This window comes from Bombina bombina, chromosome 4 (genome assembly GCF_027579735.1).
Source record: "Bombina bombina isolate aBomBom1 chromosome 4, aBomBom1.pri, whole genome shotgun sequence".
In the NCBI taxonomy this organism is placed as follows: Eukaryota; Metazoa; Chordata; class Amphibia; order Anura; family Bombinatoridae; genus Bombina; species Bombina bombina.
The window spans coordinates 251637252-251650938 of NC_069502.1; the positions used below are offsets into that span (position 1 = coordinate 251637252).

The window sequence follows — 13687 nt, forward strand, 5'->3', positions numbered from 1 at the left end:
ACACAAACTCCAAGCGGCTGTGAGAATACCTGAGCTCCAAGATGGCGGCACCCAGTATTAAGAGATGGAGCTTTAGTATCTGGCACTTTTCATTTATTAACACAGGAAAACCGATTTGAAAAGCACTGCAGGAACAGGAGGAAATACAATAACATGGTGAATAGTTACCATTCTTTTGTAGTTAAACTCAGCAGTTTAATCTCCCTTTAACTATTTCCTGATGCAATACGCACCACCACCAGCTCTCTGAGAAGGTGTGGAGTTTGAATGCTGGTGCACATACACTCAGCATATGTGCATACAACACTGAGAAACGGTAGAAAACTTTTACTAGAAGCATTTTTGTTATTGGAAGTATTATTTCAGTTTTGACCTGTCTCTTTAAATATGGCAGCACAGTAAAAATATAAATAACGTCAGGACTTTAGAAATGTATGAGTTTAACAACATTATAGCATTATTACATGAAAACTCACCAGACACTTTATCAAAACTAGTGACCTGGTCCATAAGAGCCATGGAGATAATAATTTCATCAAACACAGGAACACTTCCCCCAACTAATCCTGTGTTCCCTCCCTGAGGAGTAACTGCAAGGTTCCTCTTATTACAGTATCTATTATGATAAAAAAAAGAGATGTTCATAGAAGATATCCATAAATGAGACATAAAAAAACAACTTAAAACAAATATAAAAGTGAAAGAAAAAGAAAATTCTCCAATGTGTTAGAGAACTGTATTATTGCACTTTTGTGTACATATAACAAAAGGCATATGGCATATGTGTGTAGCCATTAATCACCAAGAACATGTCATGGACAGGGGCAGCGGACGTACCAACCAACCAGTGACAGTATTACAATACTATGCATATTTAACATGGGACTTCATCCCAATCAATTAGTTTGCTGATTGTAACTTGATATTCATTGCAAGTGGTTTTCGTATTCATTTATGATGTTCCAATCCATTAAAAGAGTTGCTTTTTCAATTAGTTATTCCACCCAAATTATGAACATAATATAAACAAATCATGTTTTCTTATACTCAGATTGACGAAGTATGAAAACCAATGAGAAACAGGCTTATCAACTTTTATAGCACTATAGATAGTCATAAGATAACACTATAAATTGTGTGTGTCCCGAAGCATAAATAGCATAAAATAACACCAGTCCTAAATTATAAGAGAAAACACAGACACATAAGAAAATGGTTGTAAAAATAAATGATTGTGCTGATAAATCAGTGATTAACAAACGTATGCTATGTCAGAATAATGCAGCAAGTGACTAAGTTAGTGGTTATGGGTAAAATAATATGTCAGCGATCCAATAGCCTCAGAAGCTTTTTTTTTTATCATATTCAGGCCCTCTACCGATCTATAGGCTCAATTTTACCCTTCTCATCTACTAAAGCCTAAAAGGATGTATTTCTTAATCACGCCTCATTAGTATTCTCCTTGTCATAACTTTCTGTATGGAGAGATATTTTACTTACTCGTTATAACTTAATATTTAAACTTATAATAAGTGGTTATCTTATCAAAATTTAATTTTCTAACATCTAACTGATAATATCTTTCCATATAATATATATGCTATTTAACTCACAACTTAGTAATTATTTAGAAGTATTTTCCCTTTTTGTTGTCACCAGTGTGATCTCATTGTTTATATCAACACTTATAGGCAAAAGGTTCAGGAACGGCCTTTATTTTGTTATTTTTCTTTATATTCTAATTACTTTATAGTTTGATAATATTTTGTATTTGTTATTCTGAAGCTTATATTAGCAGAAGACTCATGAGTAGCTGAAACTGAAACTATGATGTTAATAAAGATTTTTTGTTTTAAGTTAGGGGTACAAGAGTGGCCCTCTTGTTGTTTATAGGGAGAAAAAGGACTGTTTTATTGACTATTTACTGTTATTTAACAGGATGACACTTGTGAAATATTGTGATGTATACCTGTATACTGTTTTTCTTTTTGTATAATAAAGAATTATACCTCAATTAAAGGGACACTAAACCCAAATATTTTCTTTCATGATTCAGATAGAGCATGAAATTTTAAGCAACTTTCTAATTTACTACTATTATCAATTTTTCTTTGTTCTCTTGCTATCTTTATTTTAAAAAGCAGGAATGTAAATCTTAGCAGCCAGCCCATTTTAGGCTCAGCACCATAGATAGCACTTGCTTATTGGAGGCTTACATTTACCGACCAATAAGCAAGCATAACCCAGGTTCTCAACCAAAAATGGGACGGCTCCTATGCATCAAATTCCTGCTTTTTAAATAAAGATAGCAAGAGAACGAAGAGAAATTGATAATAGGTGTATAAATTATAAAGTTGCTTAAAATTGCATGCTCTATCTGAATCACGAAAGAAAAAATTTGGGTTTAGTGTCCCTTTAAATTGAGTTTAATTCTTTATTATACAAAAAGAAAAACAGTATACAGGTATACATCACAATATTTCACAATGTCATCCTGTTAAATAACAGTAAATAGTCAATAAAACAGTCCTTTTTCTCCCTATAAACAACAAGAGGGCCACTCTTGTACCCCTAACTTAAAACAAAAAATCTTTATTAACATCAGTTTCAGTTTCAGCTACTCATGAGTCTTCTGCTAATATAAGCTTCAGAATAACAAATACAAATATTATCAAACTATAAAGTAATTAGAATATAAGAAAAATAACAAAATAAAGCCGTTCCTGAACCTTTTGCCTATAAGTGTTGATATATACAATGAGATCACACTGGTGACAACAAAAAGGGAAAATACTTCTAAATAATTACTAAGTTGTGAGTTAAATAGCATATATATTATATGGAAAGATATTATCAGTTAGATGTTAGAAAATTAAATTTTGATAAGATAACCACTTATTATAAGTTTAATATTAAGTTATAACGAGTAAGTAAAATATCTCTCCATACAGAAAGTTATGACAAGGAGAATACTAATGAGGCGTGATTAAGAAATACATCCTTTTAGGCTTTAGTAGATGAGAAGGGTAAAATTGAGCCTATAGATCGGTAGAGGGCCTGAATATGATAAAAAAAAAGCTTCTGAGGCTATTGGATCGCTGACATATTATTTTACCCATAACCACTAACTTAGTCACTTGCTGCATTATCTGACATAGCATACGTTTGTTAATCACTGATTTATCAGCACAATCATTTATTTTTACAACCATTTTCTTATGTGTCTGTGTTTTCTCTTATAATTTAGGACTGGTGTTATTTATGCTATTTATGCTTCGGGACACACACAATTTATTAGTGTTATCTTATGACTATCTATAGTGCTATAAAAGTTGATAAGCCTGTTTCTCATTGGTTTTTCATACTTCGTCAATCTGAGTATAAGAAAACATGATTTGTTTATATTATGTTCAAATATTGGGTGGAATAACTAATTGAAAAAGCAACTCTTTTAATGGATTGGAACATCATAAATGAATACGAAAACCACTTGCAATGAATATCAAGTTACAATCAGCAAACTAATTGATTGGGATGAAGTCCCATGTTAATATGCATAGTATTGTAATACTGTCACTGGTTGGTTGGTACGTCCGCTGCCCCTGTCCATGACATGTTCTTGGTGATTAATGGCTACACAATATGCCATATGCCTTTTGTTATATGTACACAAAAGTGCAATAATACAGTTCTCTAACACATTGGAGAATTTTCTTTTTCTTTCACTTTTATATTTGTTTTAAGTTGTTTTTTTATGTCTCATTTATGGATATCTTCTATGAACATCTCTTTTTTTTATCATAATAGATACTGTAATAAGAGGAACCTTGCAGTTACTCCTCAGGGAGGGAACACAGGATTAGTTGGGGAAGTGTTCCTGTGTTTGATGAAAATTATCTCCATGGCTCTTAGGACCAGGTCACTAGTTTTGATAAAGTGTCTGGTGAGTTTTCATGTAATAATGCTATAATGTTGTTAAACTCATACATTTCTAAAGTCCTGACGTTATTTATATTTTTACTGTGCTGCCATATTTAAAGAGACAGGTCAAAACTGAAATAATACTTCCAATAACAAAAATGCTTCTAGTAAAAGTTTTCTACCGTTTTCAGTGTTGTATGCACATATGCTGAGTGTATGTGCACAGCATTCAAACTCCACACCTTCTCAGAGAGCTGGTGGTGTGCGTATTGCATCAGGAAATAGTTAAAGGGAGATTAAAACTGCTGAGTTTAACTACAAAAGAATGGTAACTATTCACCATGTTATTGTATTTCCTCCTGTTCCTGCAGTGCTTTTCAAATCGGTTTTCCTGTGTTAATAAATGAAAAGTGCCAGATACTAAAGCTCCATCTCTTAATACTGGTGCCGCCATCTTGGAGCTCAGGTATTCTCACAGCCGCTTGGAGTTTGTGTGCATGATAGATCATGTGAGCTTTACATTTTTGCATTTTCTTTCCTAAGATATGGTGAGTCCAAGGCTTGAGTAATTATGTTGGGAATATCACTCCTGGCCAGCAGGAGGAGGCAAAGAGCACCACAGTTATACTGTAGTATCACTCCCTTACCCACAACCCCCAGTCATTCTCTTTACCTTCAGTGCATGGAGGAGGTGAAGTTTAGGTGTCTGAAGAAAATTCTTTATTTTATCTACAAGCAAGTTTTGGAGTATAGCCGTATTCCACATCATTCCTTGCAGTCGGGTAGTGGTGGCTTTAAAGCAGTTAGGAACTTGTAAAGAGGTACTTAATGAGTTTTCCTAACAATTGCTGCCCTAGATTAGAAAGCAGGTGGTCTTCTCATACTTGTAACTGTCTACATGCCTGACAGCGGAGCAGGTAAGTGATTTTTTTTCCAGTTGGTGAGACCATGCACTAACAAATAAAAATACACTGCTTTTTTTTATTGGGACATATATAATCCTGTTGTATGGGTTACATTGGGGCATTAAGCAGGCACTGTAGCATGTGTGAGACTAAAATTTAAACTCTTTTTAAAAAGAAAGGGTAAAATTATTTTATTAGGCTTTATTTTCTGACACATATTTACTTGACAAAACAATACAAGTTTTAAACTGAAAGTAAGGCTGAATTTTCTATTTCACAGCGTATTCATTTTCCCCTTTGCTTTAAAATAATACAGTGCAACATTTTAAACTGTCAGGTTTAAAAAATGGTTATTTCTGGTACTCAGTGTACCAGGAAGCTATTTTTAGTGCCTCTCATTTGTCGCAGCAGTAATTTGAGCTCGGCAGTTGCGATCATACAACCGGCTTTACTCTTCATACGTTTCTGAGGAAAAAGGTTGTTTTTTTTTCTCCGTTTTTTGGTGATCCGGTCTCAATTGGTAGCGGTAATTGAGGTGGTGGGTTGCCTGAGGGGTATTTTAGAAGCTTATTTGATGTTTATTAAATGTTTTTTTCTCACATAATTTTAGCTGGGGATCGATCCAATTTGGGATAAAATTTAAAGTGAATTTTTTCCTAGGCTTATTTTAATTGAATATTAAAATCTTTGAAACTTATCTGTAACCAAGTTTATTTACTGTTTCACAACATGTCTGATATGGAGCAAGAGCCTGCTCTCATGAATTCATGTTTTACTATGTTTAGATGCACAAATTGCAGCTCCTATGCAATTTTTTTCTTTATGTGTCAAGAAAACCTTGCAAATAAAGGTAACATTTTTGAGCCTAATGTCTCTCAGGATGATGCTGTTAAAATAATACCTCAGCTTTCTCCTGCTACATCCCAAGCCTCAATGGCTTCACAAGCAGTGCCTTGCAGTTCCTCTATAACTCTTAGTGGAGTTTATTTAATAGCAGAAATAAGCAGAAATTGCTGTCCAGGTATCTCAGCGGTATCTGCAGCATTAGCTGCCATTCTAGATTACAGGGAAAACGCAAGAGGAATTACTAGAAATTCAGAAAGTAAGGTGCCTTTCCTCAGTTCTACTTCCTAAGTTGTCCTGTCTCATAAGTCTGAAGAGGAAGATACATCGGACTTTCTGAGGGTGAAATCTCAGATTCAGACATATAACACCTTTGTGTATTGTTAAAGGAGGTTTTAGCTATTTTAGATGACACCGATACCCAGAGTTGTTGTCACTCCTAAGAAATCTAGTAAACTTAATAGTTTCTTTGATGAACCTCCATTTCAGAGGTTTTTCCTGTGCCGGACCGTGCTAGGGAGATCTCACAGGAATGGGAGAAACCAGCGGTGTCTTTTCCCGTCTCCCATTTTTAAGAAAATGTTTTTTTGTTGAGGACTCCATTAAAGCCCTTGGTATATTGTACCCAAAGTTGAAGGGGCCATTTCCACTCTGGCTAAGAGAACCACTATTCCTATTGAGGATAGCTGCTCTTTTAAGAATCCGATGGACAAGAAGCTGGAGGCTTATTTGAAAAAGATTTTTGTTCATCAAGGTTTCCAGTGGCAACCTGCGGTGTGTATTGTAGATGCCATTTTACAGGTTGTTAGACTAGGAGCTTAAACTTTTAGTTTCGCTGTCCTAGCCCGCAGGGTGTTATGGGTTGAAATCCTGGTCTGTGGACGTTTCCTCTAAAGTCAAGCTTCTGGCAATTCCTTACAAGGGCAAAACCTTTTTTTGGACCCGGTTTGACAGAAATGATCTCTGATATTACGGGTGGAAAAGGGTCTTTTCTAACTCAAGATAAGAAGAATAGGCCTAAAGGACGTCAGAGTAATTTTCTTTCCTTTCGTACTTCAGAGGAAAAGACTTCCCCTTCTTCATTGAAGCAGGAACAATCCAAGTCTTCTTTGGAAACCCAATCAGTCTTGGAAGCAAGGGTAAACAAAGAACAAGGGGAAACAATCAAAGAAAGACCCGCAGCTGATTCAAAATCAGCATGAAGGGTTTGCCCTCGATCAGGGATCTCTCAAGCCTGGATACAAGATGTCCCAAGATCCCTGGTCTGCGGACATAGTATCTCAGGGTTACAAATTGGAATTCAAGACTTTTCCTCCCAGAGCAGATTCCTTCTCTCAAGATTATCTGCAGACCAGATAAAGAGAGAGGCGTTCTTGAAATGTATAAAACATCTTTCCTCCCTGGGAGTGATAGTTCCAGTGCAGGAACAGCGTCTCGGGTTCTACTCCAACCTATTTGTGTTCCCTAAAAAAGAGGGAACTTTCCATCCCATTCTAGACTTGAAGTGTCTAAACAAGTTCTCAAAGTTCCATCCTTCAAAATGGAGACTATTTGCTCCATTCTTTCTTAGTACAAGAGGGTCAGTTCATGACTACCATAGACCTAAAGGATGCGTATCTTTATGTTCCTATTCACAGGGACCATCACAGATTCCTGAGATTTACCTTTTCTGGACAAACATTTCCAGTTTGTGGCCCTTTCATTTGTTCTAGCCACGGCTCCCAGAATTTTTCAAAAGTTCTGGGGGTTCTTTTGGCAGTTATCCGTTCTCTTGGAATTGCTGTGGCACCCTACCTGGATGACATATTGGTTCAGACGCCATCTTTTACACAAGCAAAATCTCACACAGAGATGTTGTTGTCTTTCTTTGTTCCCACGGATGGAATGTGAATCCTAGAAAAATGCTCCCTTTCCCCTGCTACAAGAGTAGTGTTCTTAGGGGACCATAATAGATTCTCTATTGATGAAGATTTTTCTGACAGAGGTCAGGAATAACAAAATCATTTCCTCTTGCCTCTCTATTCAGGCTTCTGCTCATCCTTCAGTGGCTCAATGTATGGAGGTAATCGGTCTGATGGTGGCTTCCATGGACATCATTCCTTTTTGCTCGATTCCATTTGAGAGCTCTCCAGTTGTGCATGCTAAGACAATGGAATGGCGACCATGCAGATCTATCTCAGAAAATAAAGTTAGATCGGTTGTCAAGGGATTCTCTCCCGTGGTGGATTTCTCATGAACATCTGGCTCAGGGCATATGCTTTTGGAGACCTTCCTGGGTGATTGTGACCACGGACGCCAGCCTGCTGGGCTGTGGAGCAGTCTGGAGCTTCTTAAAAGCTCAGGGCCTTTGGGACTCGGGAGAGTCTGCTCTTCCCATCAACATCTTGGAGTTGAGGGCAATTTACAATGCTCTATTGGCTTGGCCTCGGTTGTCCTCAGCCCAGTTTAATCAGGTTCCATTCAGACAACATAACCTCTGTGGCTTACATTAATCACCAGGGAGGGACTCAGAGTTCCTTGGCCATGAAGGAGGTTACTCGGATTATTCAGTGGGCTGAGACACACAAGTTCTGTCTATCTGCCATCAACAATCCAGGAGTAGACAACTGGGAAGCGGATTTTCCAGCTTAGTCCTCAATGGGGGGTGACGGAGTTAGATCTGATGGCATCCTGTCAGAAACGCCAAGCTTCCAAGGTACAGTTCAAGGTCAAGAGATCCGCAGGACTTTCTGATAGATGCTCTGGGTTGGGTTTTCAGGTTGGCATACCTGTTTCCTCCGTTTGCTCTCCTTCCACAAGTCATTGCTCGTATCAAACAGAGAGAGGGGGCGTCAGTGATTCTAATAGCCCCTGCGTGGCTTGCAGGATCTGTTTGCAGTGGATAATGGTCCTAGTGGAAATGTCATCTCTCCCACCTTGGACACTACCTATGAGGAAGGATCTCCTGATTCAGGATCCCTTCCTTCATCCAAATCTCATTTCTCTGAAGCTGACTGCTTGGAGATTGAACGCTTAATTCTGTTTAAGCCTGTTTTTCTGAGTCGGTCATTGAGACCATGATTTCAGGTTCGCAAGCCTGTTACTTGAAATATTTACCATAAGATATGCGTACATATCTTTATTGGTGTGAATCCAAGGGCTACTCTTGGAGCTAGAATTAGAATTCCTAGAATTTTATCTTTTCTTCAGGAAGGCCTGGAGAAGGGGTTGTCAGTCAGTACCCTGAAGGGTCAGATTTCTGCTTTATCAGTTATACTACATAAATGTTTGACAGATGTGCAATCTTTTTGTCAGGCCTTGGTCAAAATAAGGCCTGTCTTTAAGTCTGTTGCTCCTCCTTGGAGCCTTAACCTTGTTCTTAAAGTTTTACAGCTGGCTCCGTTTGAGCCGTTGCGTTCCATAGACATTAAGTTATCTTAGAAGTTTTTTTTTCTTGTTGCTATCTCTTCTGCTCGAAGAGTCTCGGAACTCAGCTCTGCAGTGTGATTCCCCTTATCTTATTTTTCATACCGATAAGGCGGTTCTTCGTACTAAGTTAGGTTTTCTTCCTAAGGTTGTTTCTACCTCTCTGTGTCCTAATCCTCCTTCCAAAAAACGTTTCTTACACAATTTGTATGTTGTAAGTGCTCTTAAATTCTACTTTCGGGTGACTAAGGATTTTCACCAGGGCAGACCTTCTTTGTCTGTTTCTCTGGGAAACGTAAAGGTCAAAAAGCTACTGCTACTGCTCTTCTTCTTTTGGTTACGCAGTATAATTCATTTGGCTTATGAGACTGCTGGACAGCAGCCTTCTGAGAGAATTACGGCTCATTCCACAAGAGCTGTTTCCTCTTCTTGGGCTTTCAAAAATGAAGCTTCTGTGGAACAAATTTGCAAGGCTGCAACTTGGTCTTCTTTACATACTCTTTTTAAAATTTTACAAATTTGATACTTTTGCCTCGGCTTGAGGCTTTTTGGGGGAGTACGGTTCTTAAAGCGGTGGTGCCTTCTGTTTAGGACTGCCTGTCTTGTCCCTCTCTATTTATCCGTGTCCTTGTAATGGAATGACCAAATACTAAAGTACATGAACTAAGACCATAAAGTTATGGTTGTGTCATTCAAGAAACAGTAAGGAGGATTAGCTGGAAAGTTTCTTGAATGATTTAATCTTTGCCTGATTCTTGTGATTATCAAGGTAAACTATGTCTTTAAGTTACGACTCACAAATAAGGCAATGTCTAGTGATATATTTTAGGCTTATGATTCTGAGATAGAATAAACGGAATGTCAAAAATATATGTATTATAACCTTCAAGTAGTAATGTTCAATATTAGGGAGAAATAGAAAGTCTGACCTGAATCCTGTGTACGGCTGAGCGTTACGCTTACACACGCTGGTTAGTGCAGAGTCCTCTGTGAGTGAGAGCTGTCCCTGGCCTGTAGCTGATGACGTCAGCACTGTACACGCTGTGAGCAGGGAAGCTGTTGCGCTCGATCTCACGCTGGTCTCTACGGAGGAAATTGCAGGAGACAGCGACTAAGGGCTGTGACAGGAGGAACGGGCAGCTCACAAGATCCAGATGAAAAGTCTTGGTAAGAGGACAGGTGGAGGAGACGTTAAGTGTGCCTTGCAATAAGTTGAAACTCGGGTATGGCAACAGCAGATTAACAGGAATAAGGAGAACGGAGCAATCACTACTTCAGTAAGGTAGCAGTAGGAGGTAAGCAAGTGGCTAGCAAACAACTTAATTAACCATCAAGGTGTGGTAGTAGGAGGTACTCTTTTATAGGGAGCACCTTAAAGGTACAGGTGAAGTATCCATAACAACCTGTAACCCTTACAGTCCTCTAGCTTGGGTATTGGTTCCCAACAGTAATTACTTAAGCCGTGGAGGTCACCATATCTCAAGAAAGAAAAACAAAATTTAGGCTTACCTGATAAATGTATTTATTTCCGGATATGGTGTGTCCATGGCCCCACCCTTTATTTTAAGACTGTTGTTCTTTTGGATATAACCTCAGGCACCTCTACACCTTGTAGTTCTCCTTTTTCTCCATTTCCCTTCAGTCGAATGACTGTTGTGGGTAAGGGAGTGATACTTAACAGTTTAACTGTGGTGCTCTTTGCCTTCTCCTGCTGGCCAGGAGTGATATTCCCAACAGTAATTCTCAAGCCGTGGACTCGCCATATCCGGAAATAAATTTATCGGGTAAAGCATAAATTTTTATTTTTTTTTTACACAGTTTTACAGTTACACAAAATTATATTTAAAAAATCACTCAACAATAATATAAAGCAATGCAGCCACTGCTAAAATTTAAAGATTCTGTTCTGTATCATGCACCCTAACCTGAAGCACATTATACAATTGTCAGAAAGTTGACAAACTCATTGATATGTAAATACACACAGCTTCTGTCACAGTGTGTGAGATTACCTGCGCTCCAAGATGTACAAAGAGGCGGAGCATCACCATAACACAACTTTTCAGGGGTTAAAATAAGATCACTGTGTGTGAGTGGTAACCACCAACTCTGAGAAGGTTGGAGTTTGAAAGAGTGCATATCCCACTGAAAAGCAGTAATGTCTTACTAGAAGCATTTTTTTGCAGTTTTTTTTAATAGAGCATTTTTGCTACAAATTTGACCTTTATACCCTTTTAAGAATTTAAATGAATGTGTGTTATATTAAGATAACCTGTTTCCCCCTCAAATTAACACCATACAGCAAATACCTATTAAAATATGATTTGTTAAAAAATGAATCTGACATCTTAAAAATGCTTAACTTTAATGTGATCATTAAATGTTTATAAAGCTTAAAACATTATAATTGTACTAGTCCTAAAGCCCGTTTACGTGGGCCATTTTTTGCAGTACAGCGGTCCCACCCCTTGCTGTCTCTCTCCCCCTCTCTTTTGTGCTCTCTCCCCCTCTCTTTTGTGCTCTCTCCCCCTCTCTTTTGCACTCTTTCCCCCTCTCTTTTGCTCTCTCTCTCCCCCTCTCTTTTGTGCTCTCTCTCCCTCTCTTTCGTGCTCTCTCCCCCTCTTTTGTGCTCGCTCCCCCCTCTCTTTTGCTCTCTCTCTCCACCTGTCTTTTGCTCCCACTCTCCCCCTCACTTTTGATTTCTCTCCCCCCTCTCTTCCACTCTCTTTTGCGTGCTCTCTCTCTCTCCCCCTCTTTTGCGTGCTCTCTCTCCCCCTCTTTTGCGTGCTCGCTCTCCCCTCTCTTTTGCGCTCTCTCTCTCCCCCTCTCATTTGCTCTCTCTCTCTCCCCTCTCTTTTGCGCTCTCTCTCTCTCTCTCCCCCTCTCTTTTGCGCGCTCTCTCTCTCTCTCTCTCTCCCCCCTCTCTTTTGCGCTCTCTCTCCCCTCGCTTTTGCTCGCTCTCTCTCCATCCCTCTCTTTTGCTCGCTCTCTCTCCATCCCTCTCTTTTGCTCGCTCTCTCTCCATCCCCTCTCTTTTGCTTTCTCTCCATCCCTCTCTTTTTGCTTTCTCTCCAACCCTCTCTTTTGCTCTCTCTCCCCCCCTCTCTTTTGCTCTCTTTCCCCCCCTCTCTTTTTTGCTCTGTCTCTCTCCCCTCTCTTTTTGCTTGCTCTCTCCCCCCTCTCTTTTGCTCTCTCTCCCCCTCTCTATTGCGCTCTCTCTCCCCCTTCTCTTTTTCTCTCTTCCCTCTATTTGCTCTTTTGCTCTCACTTCCCCCTCTCTTTTGCTCTTTCTCTCTCTCCCCTCTCTTTTGCTCTCATCTCTTCCCCTCTCTTTTGCTCTCTCTCTTCCCCTCTCTATTGCTCTCTGTCCCCCCTCTCTTTTGCTGTCTCTCTCCCCCCTCTCTTTTTCTCTCTCTTCCCTCTATTTTGCACTTTCCCTCTCTTGCTCTCCCTCCCCTCTTCTGCTCTTTCCCCTGTCTTCTGCTCTTTCCTATCTCTTTTTGTCTCCCCCCCCTCTTTTCTATTTATCCCCTCTCTCTTGCAACGACCACGCCCCGTCACTCCCGGCCACGCCCTGACCATGCCCACACTCTCGCCGTCCATTTCCACACTCCCACCTGGCCACGTCCCCGCCCGGCCACGCCCACTTTTGCCCCACCGCCGCAAACAGCATGTCAAGTAAGGCCAGGTGTGTTTGTCCTTGTGCTGTCTCTACTGCGCATGGGCCTTTTATATTATAGGATTAGCAAATCTGGATATAAATCTGTTGATTCCATTTAATCCAGTCTAAAGTATAAGCTTAGCTATGAAACAGAATGAAATAGCAATGCATTGTACTTAAATTATATATTTGGCTTACTTTTGTTATGAAACTAGTGCAATGGTGAAGTAGGCTTCAACTACTTAAATGTTGTACTTAAAGTGATGGTAAACTCTGCTGATTTAGAATTGTAAATTTCAACTCTGCGTACTTTAAATATTGTAACTGCAATAAAATTTCTACTTACTTTTTTGTTTTCAAAGACTGTAATTTTTTCACTTAGCGCTTGTTTGCCCTGCCCTCTCTAAGTTTCTCAAAGAACTTAAAGGGACAGGTCAACACCAGAATTTTTGTTGTTTTAAAAGATAGATAATCCCTTAATTATTCATTCCCAAGTTTTGCATAAACAACACAGTTATAATAATACACGCTTTACCTCTGTAATTACCGTGTATCTAAGCCTCTGCAGACTGCCCCCTTATTTCAGTTCTTTTGACAGACTTGCATTTTAGCCCATCAATGCTTACTCCACTGTAAATTCATGAGCTTTATATTATCTATATGAAACACATGAACTTATTACCCTCTAGTGGTGAAAAACTGTCAAAATGCATTTAGATTAGAGGCCCCCTTCAAGGTCTAAGAAATTAGCATATGAACCTCCTAGGTTTAGCTTTCAACTAAGAATACCAAGAGAACAATAGCTAAATTGGTTGATAAAAGTAAATTGGAAAGTTGCTTAAAATTACATGTCCTATTTAAATCATGAAAGATATTTTTCGACTTGACTGCCCCTTTAAGTGATATGTATTGCAGTTTCCACCACTATTCATGTCAGAGCCTCTGTGCGCTC

The 13687-nt window shown here is 39.0% G+C and overlaps 1 protein-coding gene across 2 annotated transcripts in view; it reads right to left on the bottom strand.

The window, feature by feature from the left end:
- Positions 1-13687, bottom strand: part of D2HGDH (D-2-hydroxyglutarate dehydrogenase) — a 136417-nt gene that overhangs the window by 84609 nt on the left and 38121 nt on the right. The window contains exon 1 of one of the 2 annotated variants that reach the window (XM_053709882.1): positions 477-612. The exons of the other annotated variant lie outside the window; for it this stretch is intronic. Coding sequence (XP_053565857.1) covers positions 477-519 — 43 coding nt within the window. The 5' untranslated portion in view covers positions 520-612. Of the gene's footprint in view, positions 1-476; positions 613-13687 lie in introns of those variants that run through there. 2 annotated transcript variants of the gene reach the window in all.